This window comes from Megalobrama amblycephala, linkage group LG9 (assembly GCF_018812025.1).
Source record: "Megalobrama amblycephala isolate DHTTF-2021 linkage group LG9, ASM1881202v1, whole genome shotgun sequence".
NCBI lineage: Eukaryota > Metazoa > Chordata > Actinopteri > Cypriniformes > Xenocyprididae > Megalobrama > Megalobrama amblycephala.
Genome location: NC_063052.1, coordinates 42735773 through 42754761, shown reverse-complemented (window position 1 = coordinate 42754761; position 18989 = coordinate 42735773). Strand labels below are relative to the sequence as shown.

Here is an 18989-nt window from a genome sequence, read left to right as displayed (position 1 = left end):
AAGGAGCATCACCTACAGCTCAGCCTGGCAAAGATGGAGCTCCTTCCCCATCAGTTGATTGTTAAACTGGAGTCTGCTGGTACATAAGGAAATTTGGTGGTACGCTAAAGGTAAAAATAGAGAATGTCAAGCACTAACTGAGCTTGATCACAATCTTAAAAAAAAACAAGGTACTTAGACAAGAAACAAATCTTTTATTTTCTGCATTTCACCTCTATACTAGTATGTTTCCAAATCTAACTTTCTTAAAAGCTGGCACTGTATACTGTAACAGGGTTCAAATAAAGAAGCACAAAGAAGTCAGGGTTAGCGAATAATCCAAGTTTATTAACCAAAATAAACACAAAGAAAAATCTTTGGGCACTCTTTCAAACACAATACACCACAGCATGAATCAGTCTCTCTCTCCCTGTCCTAGGTCCATGGGGTGCTTATATCCCGTCTCTTCACCAGTTACTGGAATTAGAGACAGGTGTTAGTTATCATGCACTTGGCCATTCAAAAGGTAGATTTTGAAGTATGTTTGGCGCATGAATTCCCCAACCTCCCCACTGAGCAAATTACGTCCAGAAGACGTCTTTTTCAGGTCTTGTCTCAGGTTGAAAAGACGTCCACTGAGGGGCCAGAATGAAAGTTTTTATGACGTCTTTTTTGGACGTCTTCTGAACATCCGATATAGACGAACACGCACAATCACCAAAGGAGAAAAATCACAATTTTTAAGCCACCATCGTGGAGATGAGTGTTTGCTTTAGTTGGGCTCTTGACCCTTGCCTTATTAATATTAGAATTTGTTTGGGCTGTTAACTCAGTCATAACAGCCAGACAAGCAAAAAGAAATGATCAGGTGTTGGTTATGTTTTCACTTAATCATTGTTTGACCTGAATCACTGAACTCATTTAGAGCCCAATCTCTGAGTTAGATTTACATTATTGATTACAGCAGCACTGTGATTCTATAGCGGAAGATCATAATAAAAATAAATAAAATTATAAATAAAAAATTTTGAATCAGAAGAACCTTTAAGTGTCACAGATAGCAGAAGCATAAAGGCATTTTCAGTTGTGGAGCTGGAGTTTTCATGTTCATGTTTTTAGTTCATGTTTGTAATAAGTGTGGCTGTGTTTTTCTGAATGTCACTGCAGTTCTCAGTGGCGTAAAGTAACGTGCTTCTCTGTGCTTTTCCGTTGTAGCGAAATCACAAATTCAATCACAAACAAATCAGTTTCCACTCTTGATATACATCTACTGATACTTGAATAGTTGCTTTAAAAAATGAAAATATTTATGTTACAATATATTTTAGGTAAATGTTGATCCATGCATTAACCAGGGAAGAGCGTTACCCAACCTAACGCGAGCTGTAACATGTTTTAAAAGTTTTGAAATATGCAAGCATGATGAAGCTTCATTTATTTACTAGTCACCATATCAGCATTATGTAGAGGAAAAATTGTGCCAAAAAAACCTTTCAAAATAAAAGGTATCACTGATTTTTTTTTCTAATTATACTGAAAAGTTATACTGAAGTTGTTTTTAGTGTATATTCAAAACAAGACAGATGGATAGTTTTTTAATGTGCAGCTACCTAGCAGAAGACACTAGCAAGTTTAAATCCCAGTTGCTCTGGCAGGGCTCATTGTGTCGCAGTGTTATGAAAATAAACAACAAGTGAACTACAAGTGAATTTACACAAACTGAGAAAACTAAAAAATGTTAGTTTCCCCTTAAACTAGTTACTAAATTTAATGACTCCCTCAGATCACTGTGTAACGAGAACTAGTTTTATATAACAAAGAAGCGATTTCTGTATATTTATTAAGTTTTTATTAACATTTTACATGAAAAGAATAAATATGCTAACCTCTGGATCCAAAATAATATTATTTGTGCATAATTAATTAATGTTCATGAGATTAAAAATCTCTTAAAGGCCTCAAATGATTACTGATCTAAACTAGTGAGCTACTAGTCTCTCTCTCATAACTGAACTCTTTATTAACTGGATCTGCTGGTTTATTTTGTTTTTTTTTGTTTTTTCAAACAGGTTTGGCAACTTTTGCCTCCAGAAGTATTTTCAGAGTTTTACCATGTGACATTTTACATCAGGAAGTAATAAGATTCTTTAACTCAGAAAAAAACGAGCATCAAAGTGTTGAATAGTAATAGTGCCTCTAATGGAATTTACGTTGTGGGCAAACACTTGATGAGAAAACATGAACATGTCGGGAACCTGTAACCTAATATTTTAATCCAGGTGAGTGAACATTAGTCAGGTGAGCTGCTTTACTTCCTTATTAACTTAAGAAACTATGAAATACTTTCTTGCAGTATATAAAATTTACCAAATGAAATGGTAATTCAGGTTTTCATTTTCGTTTGTATCATCTTACCAGTTTATTTAAAGTTGACAAAATATACCTTCCATAATGTCACAGTTATGTTCAGTTAGGTTTAGTTTCATGGACTCTTAATTTGTATTTCATTTATTCCTGTTTACCTTTGTTTAGACTCCCATCACTTTTTAGTTGTCATGGTTACCATCAGAACAGTTATTCTATTCAGTTTGCGCACCTTATTATCTTTAAGTTAATGTGTGTTCCCTTTTAGTTGGTCTGGTTATGTTTATGATTACTGTGTGTTATCTCTTCCCATTTGTATTATTTATATTAAACGTCATATTGGAACTTCATTCATATGTCTCCTTATCTGTCTGCTGCTGTTGCTTAATATTTTTTTTGGAACCTGTGATACTTTTTTCAGGATTCATTGATGAATAAAAGGTTGAAAAGAACAGTATTTATTCAAAATATAAATATTTTCGAACAATATAAATCTTTACTATCACTTTTTATCAATTTAACACATCCGTGCTGAATAAAAGTGTTAATTTCTTTCAAAAAAAAAAAAAAAGAAAGAAAAAAAATTTACTGACCCCAAACTTTTGAATGGTAGTGTATATTGTTACAAAAGATTTCTATTTCTATTTCTATTTCTATTCTTCGTTCAAAAACATTAAAAATAGTAATGTTTCCAAACTTTTGACTGGTAGTGCATGTGACATTAAAATATGACACAACTGAAGCATCACTGCTGTAACGCGTCACAGACTCACTTACCAGTGCATGTGTCAAATAAATGTGATTGGTCACCATCGATGTCCTGCTCAAAACCTGCCCTGCTCATCACAAAAACACAGACAGATAGTTTAGTTTGGGCTCCATGTGATATGACCAATCAGTGATCATGCAGCAGGAAGTGATGTCACTCTTACATAAATCCTGGAGCCACGTCAGCGCAGCGTCCCGTCTGCAGCCAGATGCAGTATGGGTCATGTGTGTAGAGACAGCGGCTGTGGAGGAACAGAGTGATAAAAGACACAATCTTCACTGGTTACAGAGTCTCTGCAGGTTTTATCAAGGTAAATCTAGTATTTTAATGTAAACTTCATTCGTTACATATTCACCATGAAGTAAGCACAGGTAATTTAACCCCATGTGACCTGGTCTCACCTCTTGCAGGTGGCGTGTCGAGTGCAGCGGCTGAGAGGAACTCTGATGATGCAGCTGGAAAACGCCACATAGAGAGCGTGATGCTCCTTGTCCAGCTCCAGACCCAACACCCTGCGCTCACCGCTGCACCTGCAACACGATGTTCGGGTTCACATCAGTACGACAAGGAAACAAAGTCATGTTGATCTACAAGCAGAAGTGTAATTCAGACACTCACTGCGTGGGGTTGAACACATCGATGTCCTCCAGTAGTCTGGATCCATGAGAGCTGTTGCCTTGAATGCTGGTCAGAACCTTCAGAACCCGTCCGTCCTCAGAGCCCAGAAACACAACGGTGCGGTTCTTATGAGGCCCGGCCGCCGTATCCACAACAATCTGAGTCAGTTTATACCTGCACAATACAAGCTCATGAGCGTGATGACAGAATCACATGGTCAGTGTGTGTGTGAGTGTGTGTGTGTGTGTGTGTGTATGTGTGTGTGTGTGTGTGTGTGTGTGTGTAGTACCTGCTGGTGGTGTTGGTGATCAGTGGTTGGCTGTTGACTGACGGCACAGACTCGTCCATCAGTGGGTGTGTCTTAATGAATGTCAGCACAGAGTCTGGGAAGTGAACAGAGGACGAGAACGAGGACGCCGAACCTTCACCTGCACACGAACCTGGACTGAACACACACACACACACACACACACACAGACCAGTGTTACTTTACTATCATTGATACAGATTATTTTGTTTTATATGTTCCGTTTTCATTTTAATATTAGTTAAAACGTTACTTTGTGTATGTTTTTAGTCATTTTTATCAGTTTTTTAATAGGGCTGGGTAAAAAATATTGATTTCTCGATTTTAATTGATTCTCGTTTTTACGAACCAATATCAATTCTTAAATCCCAAGAATCGATTAGTCTAGTCTGTTTTCAGTTGATGAATGAGCAGAATATGTAGCACCTCCCATCCAATAAATCGCAATAATCTTTGTGCTTTGTTACTTTTGATATGAAGCAAAGTCTCAAATGACGTCCATCTTATTATGAGATTCAGAAAATAAATACAGTTTTGGCGCTGTTTAATGTGGCGTGACAGATCGCTTTAGCGCCTCAGTTAAAGAGAAGCATAATAAACAAGCAAAATAAACATGCATGAACATCTGAAGGTATGTTAAAACATACAGTACAACTTACTGAAATCCGTATCATGTCTCGTGTAATCGCTCAATCAGTGTTTCAACCTCGGAAAGACGTCAATAAAACAGCTTGTAAACAATGTCACGTGACGTCACATTTACCTCAGAAAAACATATTCAGTGACCATAAACTCATTAGTCAGCTAGAAAAGTGCTCTAGAAAGCAACATTCTGATAAATATAGCTATGCACCGTTACATATTCATTATAATTTTTATTGTTCTTCAATATTTAATGCATGTTTGAATAAATTAGATATGACAGCCGCGATTTAAATGTTTATATTTCAAAAAAACAAATTGGAGTAGAAATATGATTATGTAATTCTAAACTTTATCTATAATAAAAACATTGAGTGTAATTTAAGTGTTTGTATATAAATAAGTTAATTTAACCTTCAATATTATTATAGTAGTACCAGGTGACTCCCATGTGTAGTTTACAGCATTAGTGGAGAGATTTTTTTTACTGTAACTGCAATCGAATTGAATGCATGTGAATAGTAATCGAATCAAATTGTGAAAATTGTGTCAATACCCAGCCCTATTTTTTTTAAAATGCCTATGATTTGAATATGTCTGCAAAATGCTTTTTCTTAATTTTTCCCTTTTGATTTTGGGAAATCTGTTTCTGACAGGTTTAATGAGATTCTCCCTGTTTTTTGAAAGTGAGTTCCCATTCAGTCAGTCACGTTCAACGTTACGTCGATACTGACGTAATGGGGTCTCACCTGGGAGCCCAATCACCTCCAAGAATACAAAACAAGCCAATGGGAATTGGCCAGTGAGATTTTCATGTGGGACCACACCCCCGGCATCCGGGTATAAATAGGGCCGGCATACTCACCTTCATTCATATTTTTGCTTCGGAGCCGATAGGCTGATCTTCCTGGACAGGACCCCAGCGCCACTGGCACATCAACTGCCTAGAGTTGCTGGCAGTATTCCTTGCGCTGCGCCGGTTTTGACCGTTGCTGCAGGGCAAGCATGTACTGGTCCGGACGGACAACACATCGACGGTAGCACACATCAACCATCAGGGTGGTCTACGTTCCCGTTGCAACTCGCCCGCCATCACCTCTTGTGGAGTCAGCGCCGACTCAGGTCGCTGCACGCCTCCTACATCCCGGGCGAGCTCAATCGTGAGGCCGACGTTCTCTCACGACAGCTCACGCTCCCGGGAGAATGGAGACTCCACCCCCAGGCGGTCCAGCTGATCTGGGGCCGATCCAGTGAGCCTTCTCGCACAGACATTGTGCAAGGTCAGGGAGGACGAGGAGCAGGTCTTGCTAGTTGCGCCGTACTGGCCCAACCGGACATGGTTCCCAGAACTCATGCTCCTCGCGACAGCCCATCCCTGGCGCATCCCCCTGAGGAAGAACCTCCTTTCTCAGGGGCAGGGCACCATATGGCACCCGCGACTTAAGTGGCCTACCGACCGCGGTAGTTGACACCATCGCTTCGGCCAGAGCCCCCTCTATGAGGTGTGCTTATGCCATGAAGTGGAGTCTGTTCATTGAGTGGTGTTCTTCCCACCGGGAAGACCCCTGGAAATGACCAGTCAGTGCTGTGCTTTCCTTCCTTCAAGAGGGTTTGGAACGGAGGCTGTCCCCTTCCACCCTGAAGGTCTATGTGGCTGCCATCGCAGCACATCACGATGTGCTCAATGGCAAGTCACTAGGGAAGCACGACCTGATCATCAGGTTCCTCAGAGGCGCCAGGAGGTTAAATCCCCCTAGGCCTCGCCTCATTCCCTCCTGGGATCTCTCTGTTGCCCTCACGGGCCTACGGAGAGCTCCCTTCGAGCCCCTTGAGTCAGCTGAGCTGAAACATCTGTCTCTCAAGACAGTGCTCCTGACTGCGCTCGCCTCCTTCATGAGGGTTGGGGACCTGCAAGCATTTTCGGTCAGCAATTCGTGCCTGGAACTCGGGCCGGACTACTCTCATGTTATCCTGAGACCCCGGCCTGGATATGTGCCCAAAGTTCCCACCACTCCCTTCCGGGACCAGGTGGTGAACTTGCAAGCACTGCCCCCAGAGGAGGCAGACCCAGCCCTTGCGTTGCTGTGTCCCGTTCGTGCCCTGCGCGTTTACGTGGACCGCACACTCTTTGTCTGTTTTGGAGGTCAGCAGAAGGGAAAGGCTGTCTCCAAACAGAGGTTGGCCCACTGGATAGTGGATGCCATCGCCTTGACGTACCAATCGCAAGACGAGCCATGCCCCCTCAGGTTGCAAGCTCACTCCATTTGGGGTGTTGCTTCTTCCTGGGTGTTGGCACACGGCACCTCTGTTGCAGACATTTGCAGAGCTGCAGGCTGGGCGACACCGAATACATTCATGAGATATTACAATCTCCGAGTAGAACCGGTGTCCACCCGTGTGCTGTCTACTCGTAGATAGCCATGGGTGTCCGCTTGCTGTGCCATTTCCCTAGGGAGAGGGAATGCGAGCACTTTTCCCGCTCCTCAGTTCAGTTCCCCGTAACGGTGAACCCTGTGGAGTTCCTCCTGCATCATGCGGCAGCCAGACGCGGCGGAGGCGTCCGGCACTAGGCCCAGTACTCGTGTGTATGCCCGATTGGTCTGTCCTTGTACTGGGCTAGATGCCCATATGTTGTGATTCCCCCCAGGTAATCCCATATGTGTTTGTCCACGGTACGGTTTCCCTGATGGTAAACCCGTGTCTTTCCCTGGGCGGCTTCGTTTTGCCCTATCTCTGATTGCTAGTATGTTCCTCCCGGAAGGTAGGACCTACATCAGAGATCTTCCGTTACTGTCCTCAGGCCAGTCCATATGTGTTTTCCACACATTACCTCCCTTCGGGCAGGGTGTGGTCTCCGTAGCTTTCCCCTCCTCGGGGAACGCTTTCCTGGCGTTTTGGTCATGGCTGAAAAAAGGGGGAACTGAGTTCCGAAGCACTCTTCCCCGTGGGTAAGGAACAGCAGCTTCGACCTCTCCACTGTAATGCCCGGTCCTCTCCATCCCACTGGTATGGAAGACATTCCTGGGCTTGCTCTGGGCGCTGAAGGGTTACGAGTATGGGCCGCACTTGCATTGGGCACGCTACAGCCTGCTAGCATCTGCCTCCCTAACACTCGTAACGTGGTTCAGTTGCTATGGCGTTTTCCACGGGACCCCATTACGTCAGTATCGACGTAACGTTGAACGTGACTGACTGAATGGGAACGTCTAGATTACTACTGTAACCCCTGTTCCCAGAAGGAAGGAACGGAGACGTTACGTTCCCCTGCCATAGCTCCGAGTCACCGCTGAGCGGCCAGATACCTATCTTGGCTCCTCAGCAAAAATATGAATGAAGGCGAGTATTCCAGCCCTATTTATACCCGGATGCCGGGGGTGTGGTCCCGCATGTAAATCTCACTGGCCAATTCCGATTGGCTTGTTTTGTATCCTTGGAGGTGACTGGGCTCCCAGGCGAGACCCCATTACGTCAGTATCGACGTAACGTCTCCGTTCCCTCCTTCTGGGAACGGGGGTTACAATAGTAACCTAGACGTTTCTCATCACAAACATCTCACCGTGGTTTGGGCACGTGTTCCTCAGGCACTGACGTCCACATCGAATCGCTGTTCTTCTGCTCTTTAAACTTCCCATTAAAAACCTGCTCGATGTCATCCAGATAAAACCCACAGACGGCTGAACCGGGAATGCTGAGACACACAGACAGAGTTAACAGACATACGGTGTTTCTGTGAGTGTGTGTTGTGATTGTGTGTACCTGTTGGTCTGTGTGGTGAAGACTCCGACCACAGTGGGCCGCTGGTTGATCAGAAGCACGTTGGTGACGGACTGCAGCACGTCGAAGTAGAAGAACGTGTCTCCAGGAACTGAGCAGATCAGCCGTGCCTTCAGAAACGATGTCCAGTGTCGATGCAGCACACGCCTGGAGCCGCCGTCGTCGTTCTTACACACGCGAGCCACTCGTGAATACACCACCTACGCCAACGAGGAAGAGAAATGAGGAGAATGACTAACAGGAACATTTCAACTGTTTTTATACAGAATGCTTCTGTTTGGATCTCATTTCATAACAGCACAGACTCATGATTTACCTTCCCAGCGGCGGTGTGCTCCACTGCGATCTCACTGAAGAAGAAATACACATAGTTGCCGTATTCTACAGCATGCAGGAAGTGAGGTTCTGCAGAGACAAATAAAGCTGAAAACGGTGCGTCTGACTCTCCTCAACAACACACATGATCTGAGGAATCATTCATGTTCATGTAAACATCTTGATGAAGTTAAAGCAGCACCTCTCAGCCATTTGGAGTCATATCTGACCGTACGCAGGAAGGGCCGCCCCTCTTCTCCTAAACTCCTGTAGATCACTGCGTCACTCGCCTGGAAGTCCGCCACTGTGGCAGAATAGAAATGACCGCCTGAAATAGAAACGTACATGAAGTGAAGAGACTCAAACGCAGGTCTCTGGTTAAAATGTGAGACTGCCAATCAAAAGCAATTTAATCAATCAATCACAGGCAGGTGATCGGCTACAGAAAAAAACATTCAATATGACTATACAATAAATAAATAATCAAAATACTGTTTTTATTGTTTTATTTAAATGTTAAAAATTAAACAAATTGATAAAGAAATATATTACAATTTAATGTAAAATAAACTGTTTTATTAAATCTATTTAATTTTATTAATAATAATAATACAAAATCAAAATATTGCTTTAATGCATTATTTCAATTATACAAAATAAACATTACAACAATCAACAAATATATTACCATTTAATGTCAAATAAAATGTAATATTAAACGTATTTCATTTGATTATTAATAATAATTAAAATAGTTTTAATGTATTATTTATATTGTAAACAAATCAATAAAAATATATTAATATTTAGTGTTAATGTTACATTTCATTTATTATTATTATTATGAATCAAAACACTGTTTTTAAGTAATATTTAAATTGTAAAAATTAAAACAAATCAATACAGAAATATTACTATTTAATGTCAAATAAAATGTTATTTATTTATCTTTTTTTTATTAATAATAGTATTCATAAGGTATTATTTATATTGTAAAAATAAACAAATCAAAGAAATATATTACTATTTAGTAGGGATGTCCAGATCCGATCACGTGATCGGAAATCGGGCCCGATCACGTGGTTTCAGACTCGATCGGAATCGGACGTTACCTCCCGATCAGGACTCGGATATATATGTATTAGGGGTGCAACGGTTCTCGGTAAAAAATCGAACCGTATGGTTCTCCACTTACGGTTCGGTACGCACTTGCACCGCGGTCCATCTCGAATGACGACGCATCTATTGGTTAATACGGTTTGTTTAAAATAGCAACGTGGAAAACAGACAGAGTTCAAATAATGTATGTTTCAGTCGATGGATGCGCAAAACGTTACAACAACAATAATCAGAAAGCGTGGACAAAACAGTCACTCTTTGCAAACTGTTAACTGCGAGTGCCGTCTGCTCTAATGTCCAGTCATGTACGCCGTCATCACCCGGGCGTTGATAGCGCACGAGCGCAGGTGAGACCTGAACAGCACAAGTTGCTGTCTGTGTTTAAACTAACTCATTTAAGCCTTGCTGATTTAAACCTTCAAAAACAAGACGCGAAAGAGAACTCGCACGCGCTGTGAGAAGATTTGTGTGCGCTCATCCGAAGCGCGCACACGCTTATTTCAGTCAGCGCGCAAATACTGAGTTCTCTTTCAAGTCTTGCGCTTCAGCGGGCAAATTCATACAAAAATTATGTCAACATGCCCGACTTAGCGAGTATTCTAGCAAACATAGTCGGTTATGTCTTAAGTGAACGTATATTAGTCGAGAAAGACAGCGCATGTGGAACAGTATATGTACTGGATCGTGCATGTCTTATAGGGGAAAAAACTATTCCTGCTGCCTGTTTTTAATGTTAAATCAAACAACAAATAACAAAGAAATCACTCACTGCTCTTGACTGAATAGTTTTTGTAACTTCAATAATGATTAATCTTTATTTATTTTATACAGTAAAGATAATATGCAGTGATATTTTATATTTGATTACTTTATCCATTTTCTGTACCTGAAAACTACTGTTATATACCTGAAAAACCTGAAAAGCACTGTTCCTGGATCTGTTTTTTCACTCTTCTTTATTCTTTTTCATGTATTATAGAAGTATCGGATCGGGACTCGGTATCGGTAGATACTAAAAATCAAATGGCTCGGACTCGAGGGCAAAAAAACGTGATCGGGACATCCCTACTATTTAGTGTCAATTAAAATGTTTTATTACATTTCATTTACAAATAAATGTGAATTGAATTTTTATTATTTTACAGAACAACAGTACAATTTTAAAGGTGCCCTAGAACTTTTTTTAAAAAGATGTAATATAAGTCTAAGGTGTCCCCTGAATGTGTCTGTGAAGTTTCAGCTCAAAATACCCCATAGATTTTTTTTAATTCATTTTTTTAACTGCCTATTTTGGGGCATAATTAGAAATGAGCCGATTCAGGGTGTGTGGCCCTTTAAATCTGGTGCTCCACACCCCAAGAGCTCACGCTTGCCTTAAACAACATAAAAAAAGTTAACACAGCTAATATAACCCTCAAAATGGATCTTTACAAAGTGTTCGTCATGCAGCATGTCTAATCGTGTAAGTACAGTGTTTATTTTGATGTTTACATTGATTCTGAATGAGTTTGAGGCTATGCTCGGTGGCTAACGGCTAATGCTACACTGTTGGAGAGATTTATAAAGAATGAAGTTGTGTTTGTGAATTATACAGACTGCAAGTGTTTAAAAATGAAAATAGCGACGGCTCTTGTCTCCGTGAATACAGTAAGAAACGATGGTAACTTTAACCACATTTAACAGTACATTAGCAACATGCTAACGAAACATTTAGAAAGACAATTTACAAATATCACTAAAAATATCATGAATCATGTCAGTTATTATTGCTCCATCTGCCATTTTTTGCTATTGTCCTTGCTTGCTTACCTAGTCTGTTGATTCATCTGTGCACAGATCCAGACGTTCTGCCCTTGTCTAATGCCTTTCATCCAGACGTTAATACTGCCTGCCCTTTTGTAATGCCTCAATCATGGGCTGGCATATGCAAATATTGGGGGCGTACACCCTGACGGTTACGTAAAAGTCGGTATTATGTTGAGATTCGCCTGTTCTTCGGAGGTATTTTAAACAAATGAGATTTATATAAGAAGGAGGAGACAACGGAGTTTGAAACTCACTGTATGTCATTTCCATGTACTGAACTCTTGTTATTTAACTATGCCGAGGTAAATTCAATTTTTGAATCTAGGGCACCTTTAATATTATCTTGTTTCACCACAGGTGTAGCTTGCAAACTCAAAATACATAAGTGATATACTTCAGTTTAAATATATTTTTGTGTGTGGTGGTGCTGTGGGTTTCAGGGATGTTTAGATAACTATAAACGCGTTAACGTTCACTTTTCTTATATTTAGCTATCAGATCTGTTTAAATGCTTCAGTTTGTTTTCACTATATAATATATTAAAACAAATGGAAGTATTTAAACTGATATAATACTGTATATCAGTTTAAATACTTAAATATTACATTATATTATATTTTATTATAATGTAAGCCTAATAAAAAATTGATCTCACAAGGGGATTGTTTAGGGCTCCTTGCCACGAAAAATCTTAACCTCCTGGTATATAAAATCTGGGAAATTCATAAGCAATAAACATGTAATTTTGATGGTTTAACACTGTCTGTTGCTAATAATTGACTGTACAAAAACACATTATGGTTGTCCCAAACCATCATTGTAACTGCTCATATTATATTATTATAAAGAATTGAACTGTCCTGCAGCTGCAGGAGGACAGAAATTATTTTTTAATATAATTTCTTGGTAAAGACTGGTAAAGTTAATACAGCAATGTGAAAAAAATCTCAAGTAACCTAAAATGTGCTTAATTTAGTGACTGAACTGCTTGTTTTCAAACATATTATTTAATAAATCACTAAGTTACATCAAGGGTGAAATAAAATAGAAACGGCACATTAAAGTTAAATGTTACAGTTGCATGATAAAACCATTTTTGTGTGTGTGTGTGTGTGTTTACGTTGATTGTACAGGTCTGATATAAAGTATGTTTTTGCTCAGGTGGCCAAAATGTGCGCTCAACAGAGAAAAGTTTTGCTCAGCGAGAAAAAAAATTAGAGGGAACATTGCTGAGCACCTGACTGGATGTGAATGTAGTGTGTGTGTTTCAGCAGCTCACCTGCAAACACTCCTACGTTGGACTGGCGAGACTCAAATGGACATCGGGCCTGACCCGACAGCTCCTGACCGACCTGCTCCAGCGAACTCAACTGACCACAAACCATCACAACAACAGGGTGAGCATTAAAACATCTGTCCATGAGATGGCGCTGATTACAAGCAGCTGAAATCAGGGAACTCACTCTGTAGTTTCGGCAGGCGGGGTTCAGAGCGTTGGTTCCACACGCAAACAGAGTCTCGTCGTTATGAGGCACAAGAACTTTGATGTAATTATAACATTCATCCTGAAAGTAGACAGAAGGTGATTTAAAGTCAAACACACAAGAGTCCGTTTACACCTGCCGTTAGCATCCGTCTATATGGACAGAAGCAAATGTTTTGTGATCCGTTCACTTGTTGACATAGATGAAATCCAAATACAAGTGGTCACAGGAAACACATAAGAGATTAATTTTAACATAAGGTGTAAACAGAGCAAAACACGGCAGACACAGTCCCAACATGAGCTTCTCTGAGTGAAAAACATCTGTTAAACGTCTCTGAAGGTTTGTGGTCCAACACAAAATAAATTCAGTGGCTCTTCTGGCTGTGTGGCTTCGTCAGCTAACACTTTCCCAGCAGAGACACATCTTTAGTCCAGCTGTGTGTCCTATCACTCTTCATCTGATCTCAGATCTGCTCTAATGAGATACTCACGCTGTTTCTTCCTCGCAAGGCACACATCGACACGTCTGTAGATCTCCACGTCAGAATCTGAAAGAACAGATTACTGTCAGACCTCACGTATGAAGCTTACACCTGTGTGTGTGTGTGTGTGTGTGTGTGTGTGTGTGTGTGTGTGTGTGTGTGTGTTTACCTGCTGTGGGATGATTCTATCCACTGACGCAGTGAGATTCACAACAAACACATGATCTCTAAACATATGGAAACACAAGAAACAGTCATACTGTGTATTTCATGATTTCTCCAGCTGTTTTCAGTGAAATTATACATTTGACAAAATATATCAAAGACTAATAGAATCAGGAGTGTAAATTAGTAATTTTACTTGATTATTGTATTTAAGTATTATTTTATTATTGTACTCAGGCGTAATTTAAACTGAATAACTTGTACCTTTACATTTCCAAAGAAAGAAAAAGTACATTTTACTTCGACTTGAAAAGTTATTGTTAAATTTTTATTGGTGTTCTGATGTTTGACAGTCACTATGTTATTATCCAATCAGGTTTTTTGGGTTATTTATATTTTCTAGCTGAGCAATAGAGTGCAACAATATGCTTCTGGGAGTAAAATACAATTTTAAAAAATCCATAAAGTTTTTTTTTTTTTAAAAATAGGATGTATAAACCTTTCAAAACAGAACTTTGATCTCTGAGGTTAAGAGATATGCTTCTGTAAAAGACAAAATAACTTAATTTTTAACACTGAGATTGATTGATTGGTCAGCAGTAACTGTCCACTACAGTTTTAAACCTCAAAAACAACTGCTGTTTAAATAAACATTATAAATGTTAAATTCATTGTAAACATAATTGCTGTAGATCAATGGTATTGTAATTATATTAAGGTAAATAAATATATTGAGTAACAATTAGGGCTGTCAATTAATTAATATTTAATCAAATTAATTACATTAAATGCTGATTAATAAATTAAAAACATCCAAATGCCTCAAATAAACCATGTAAAGACATCTGCAGACAGAAGCACTAACTGGGCATCACAAAAAGTGGTTATTTCTACTTTTTAATACTAAAAATTTAAAGTTGTACTTTTTTACTTTCACTCAAGCATGCTTTGACAAGATACTCGAGTCAAATTTTTTCTCTGAATCCATACGTTCACTTCAGTATAATTCGAGTGGTTTTTCCAGCCTGCATGTGTTTTGGTGCACAGATTTCTCTTCAGTTATCTGGAACGCGTGTGAACGGACTGACTGGAATAAACCAGCGAGAGAGAAGGACCTGGCAGCGATGTACAGCATATGCTGGATCCTGATCATCCGCTGATAGTCCAGACCGAGACGCTCCGAGTTATTGTGTGACATCAGACCCTGGAAACTGGGATACAGGAGTGAGTCTGTGGAGCACAACAAACACTTCAGTCAATTTACACATCAACCCTTGAACTGATCAACAAAACTGTGAGGCTCTGAATCTCAGAAATGCCGTTGGGTGTTTGTATGTAGTTGACTTTACTGCATGTTAGTGTTAGCATTAATGTTGTCTAGCTGACTAAAGTAGCTATATGAGATGCATTTCTGTCAGAATAATGGGAAAAGAAAAAATACTGTTCCATTTGTTGGAAACAAATTTTGCAAAAATATGCCATCGATTACGATTAAAAGCCACTAAGTTAGGAGAATTATGAGCAAAAATATAGAGATGCATTTTGCTTCAGACAAACTATTTTTAAAAAGTTACAACAGAACAGCATTTTTGAAGACGGGCCATTGAAAACAAACACAAATTTTGCAGAGAAATAGTTTGGATGGAGGACAGAATCTGACCAGCACAATGAACTCTTGTCAGTCATGTGACTCACCTTCCAGTCCCACCACACTGATTGGCTGCAGATCCCTGGGGAAGGGCGTGGCAGTAGCGATGACAGGGAGGAGCCAGGCTAAAGAGACCATCGTCATGACGACAGAGTAACGCCATGTCCTGTCAGTCATCTGCAGAGTTAGAATGAATAAAAAATACTAAGACAATAGCTGCGTTCCATTCGACAGGGTCCCTACGCTGTGTTCACTTCTCCCTACTCCATGAGCATGGTATATCCGTTGAAGTGGACTTCGCTGACAATAATCATTTGGAACACACTACAAACGTCATCAAAGAAAGTCAACGACGGTGATTATGATATAACAAATAAATAGATATTATAATTTACTTTCAAATTTAAAATGGACTCTTAACAGATTTGAAGCTGTAGCCTCTCATGCCATATGAAAATAAATTCTCATTATAAATGTATTCTTAATCCACCATCTGGGTCTCATCTTGTGCGCTTTCTTTTCCACGCAAATGACATTCAAATGACAGAGCCTCAGCTGTTTTTCAACACTTTTACTTTGTCATGCCTATTCATACAATAAAATATACACTCATGGCCATAACCATTCATACTTTCGTTCGTATTATAATAACAAAATTTATGAATACTCAAAATTCAAATGTAAATTCCTCCATCGGAGAGCCGTTAAAAAACTCTTTCAACAGCTCTGCTCCATTGTAGTTCTGACTGGTGACGCGGTGCGCAATGACAGTTGGGTGATTTTACCTCTCTACTTCCTGTGAAGTGATGTATCGATCTTCCCTTATTCCCTATGCCGTTCACAGTGCCCTTCGAACTGAACATGTTCGCTCCCTTCGGAATGGAATCTCACTTAAGATGGCGAAATACCCTGTGAAGTCCACTTCGCAGTCCACTTACGGTCGAATGGAACGCACCTAATAAATAGATGCAAACATAAACATACAGCACACAAATCCTCTTGAGTTAGCACATTCTTATGACATCTAAATCATCAAGACATTAAAATAATCATTATTGATGTACGGAGTCATTCTTGTACATTACTTTTTAAATTAACACAATACATTTTAATGTGAGCAGGACAATGATAAATTTATCTGGACTTTAGATCTGGTTTAAGGTAACAGAGTTTTTAGAAATTTAAAAGTTTAATTTAAATTTAATCTAATTTAAAAGTGGACTAATCCTTTAAAGCATTTTAATGTCAATACTTTTTTTGTATATAAACTACTGAATGACATTTTAGTGGGTGTCTTCTGTAAATCATGTTATAAAGGCCATTATTTTTCGCTCAGAAAAACACATTCGAATGTACAGAAAAAAGACTAAATTTAAAGTTGTATTACACTTTAATTTTTTGAATGCTTGAAAATGTTTGTTTTTTTGGCCATAAAATACATGGAAAATGGAAGTTGGTTTGGTAACCAATACTGTTTGTTTACTAGAATGTATTATTTTGTGTGTCTGTGTGTGTGTTTGAGCAGAAGAATAAAAGTCATAAAGGTTTAGAACAACTTGAGGGCAAACAAATGATGACAGATTTTTAATTTCTGGGAAACTATCGCTTTAGCTCTAGGGTTAGGGTTAGTTACGGTCAGGGTTAGTCAGGGTGAGGGTTAGGGATAAACTATAATGCCGTGTTAAGGAGCGCTTGGACCCCAGCTTTCTCCCTCCTGACCTTCACGTTGAGGAATTCAGGGGAGTTTCTCTCCGACCCCGTCGGTTCTGTGCCGATATCAGAGAACCCAACAGAAACTCTACAAGTGTTCCAGGAATGCTGGAGTGGGCAGAGAGACGGATAGAGGGAGAGAAAGGAACGTACGATGAAGAAGGAGGAAAACATGCAGAAGACGCATACAAGAACAAGACAGCCTAACATGAAGAGACAGGCCTAGAAACATTAAGAAGAGTCAGAATACTAATTAATAATAATACAATGTTTGCCATGAGCTCATTGTGTCTCTGGCGCTGTGTAAACTTATCTTAGATTTATCATTAGTCTAGTATATATATATATATATATATATATATATATATATATATATATATATATATATATATATATATATATATATACATACACACACACACACACACACACATACATGATATTACACTGATGACTAAGTATACTTTGTTTTTATTACCAGAAACAGCTTATCTCTTGAATCAAAACCACTAACCTTCTCAAACGACACTGAGGAACTGAAACGTGTTTTTTTAAATACTCAAAATCATAATTGTATATGACTGAAGAACGTTCTGGTCCAGCTGACTGAATTGTTGATGTAATTTCATATACTCACTTTTCAGACTTGTTCTCCGGACTGGCGGTATCTGGCTAATTTAAGCGTGTTTTGTCAGTTTTCTGAGGGCAGATGGTCAGACATGAGCTTTAAAGCCCAGATCCCCTCAGAGAGCAAAGGATTACCACATTTACCCTCCAGCATCTTCACCGTTTCCTCCTAAAACAATCGTGACAGCTCTCCAAACACCGCGTTTCTGTGAAGTGTTCGCCACTGACTGAAGAGTTTACGCGTCTGACGGTTTAACGGTCGCAGTTTAAAAGCTTTTTAAAACTTTTGTGGCGCGATTTATAACTCGTATGCGTTACTTCGGTAAAGTTGGTTTTATATTCGCACATTCGGACATCCGTATTCAATAGCCTTGTTAATCACACTACATTGGACATTCAGTGGACATTCACAAGTAAATATGCCATTAAAACAATAGTTGCCTATTTTGATTGACTGTGAAAAATGTTGTAAGTTGACAATCGTTGGTTGTCAATATCATGTCGCTGCTTAAAATTCGCAAACATTCAATTTATTGCACATTTATTGGAAAGTCTGAATTTATCAGAAGTCCGAATGTGCGAATATAAAACCAACTTTACTTAATCGTATGCGTTCATGTACATCTGCGCTCGCATGACCGGTTCAAAAACACTACTCATAATAATTAACCACAGTCTTACAAAACTACACTGACACTTACCTGTTTTGCTTCAAAAACCGTCATATTCCATATTTTCTGCGTTTTCTTCAAATCTGAGCGTCAGAGAGTGAGTTACACACACAGAGCTGTTAATTCAGTGTAATCTACTGCGAGAGGAAACGAGGCGGGACTACAGATACAACAGACACGCCCCTTCATTTGCATGTGGCGCGGTCTCTTTACTCCCTGCGTCCAATCAAAACAGATGTGGCGGGTTATTTCTGATTTACCCTGTGGAATTGCTTTCCTTTTGTATTATATTTAAATAAAAATAATAATAATAATAATATATATATATATATATATATATATATATATATATATATATATATATATATATATATATATGTGTGTGTGTGTGTGTGGCGGGTTATTTCTGATGTACCCTGTGGAATTGCTTTCCTTTTGTATTATATTTAAATAAAAATAATAATAATGATAATAATAATTATATATATTTATACAACAGTTCTGTCT

General features: G+C 39.3%; 1 protein-coding gene across 2 annotated transcripts; it reads right to left on the bottom strand.

Moving 5' to 3' along the window:
- Positions 1 to 306: 306 nt before the first annotated feature.
- LOC125276005 (semaphorin-6D-like) lies at positions 307 to 18663 on the bottom strand. 2 transcript variants are annotated; one of them, XM_048203402.1, is made up of 18 exons: positions 18513 to 18663; positions 16260 to 16429; positions 15522 to 15651; positions 14942 to 15056; positions 13831 to 13888; positions 13671 to 13727; positions 13157 to 13258; positions 12973 to 13063; positions 8971 to 9096; positions 8770 to 8858; positions 8436 to 8653; positions 8236 to 8367; positions 4020 to 4175; positions 3731 to 3904; positions 3514 to 3642; positions 3276 to 3353; positions 3121 to 3179; positions 307 to 456 (listed from the first exon to the last, which is right to left on the bottom strand). In XM_048203402.1, the coding sequence occupies exons 2-18, from the start codon at positions 16335 to 16337 to the stop codon at positions 395 to 397; spliced, it is 1854 nt and encodes a 617-aa protein (XP_048059359.1). In that variant the 5' UTR covers positions 16338 to 16429; positions 18513 to 18663; the 3' UTR covers positions 307 to 394. The 2 variants fall into 2 exon arrangements, with proteins under 2 accessions (XP_048059359.1, XP_048059360.1); XM_048203403.1 differs by lacking the exon at positions 307 to 456 and adding an exon at positions 480 to 614.
- Between the last annotated feature and the right edge of the window lie 326 nt (positions 18664 to 18989).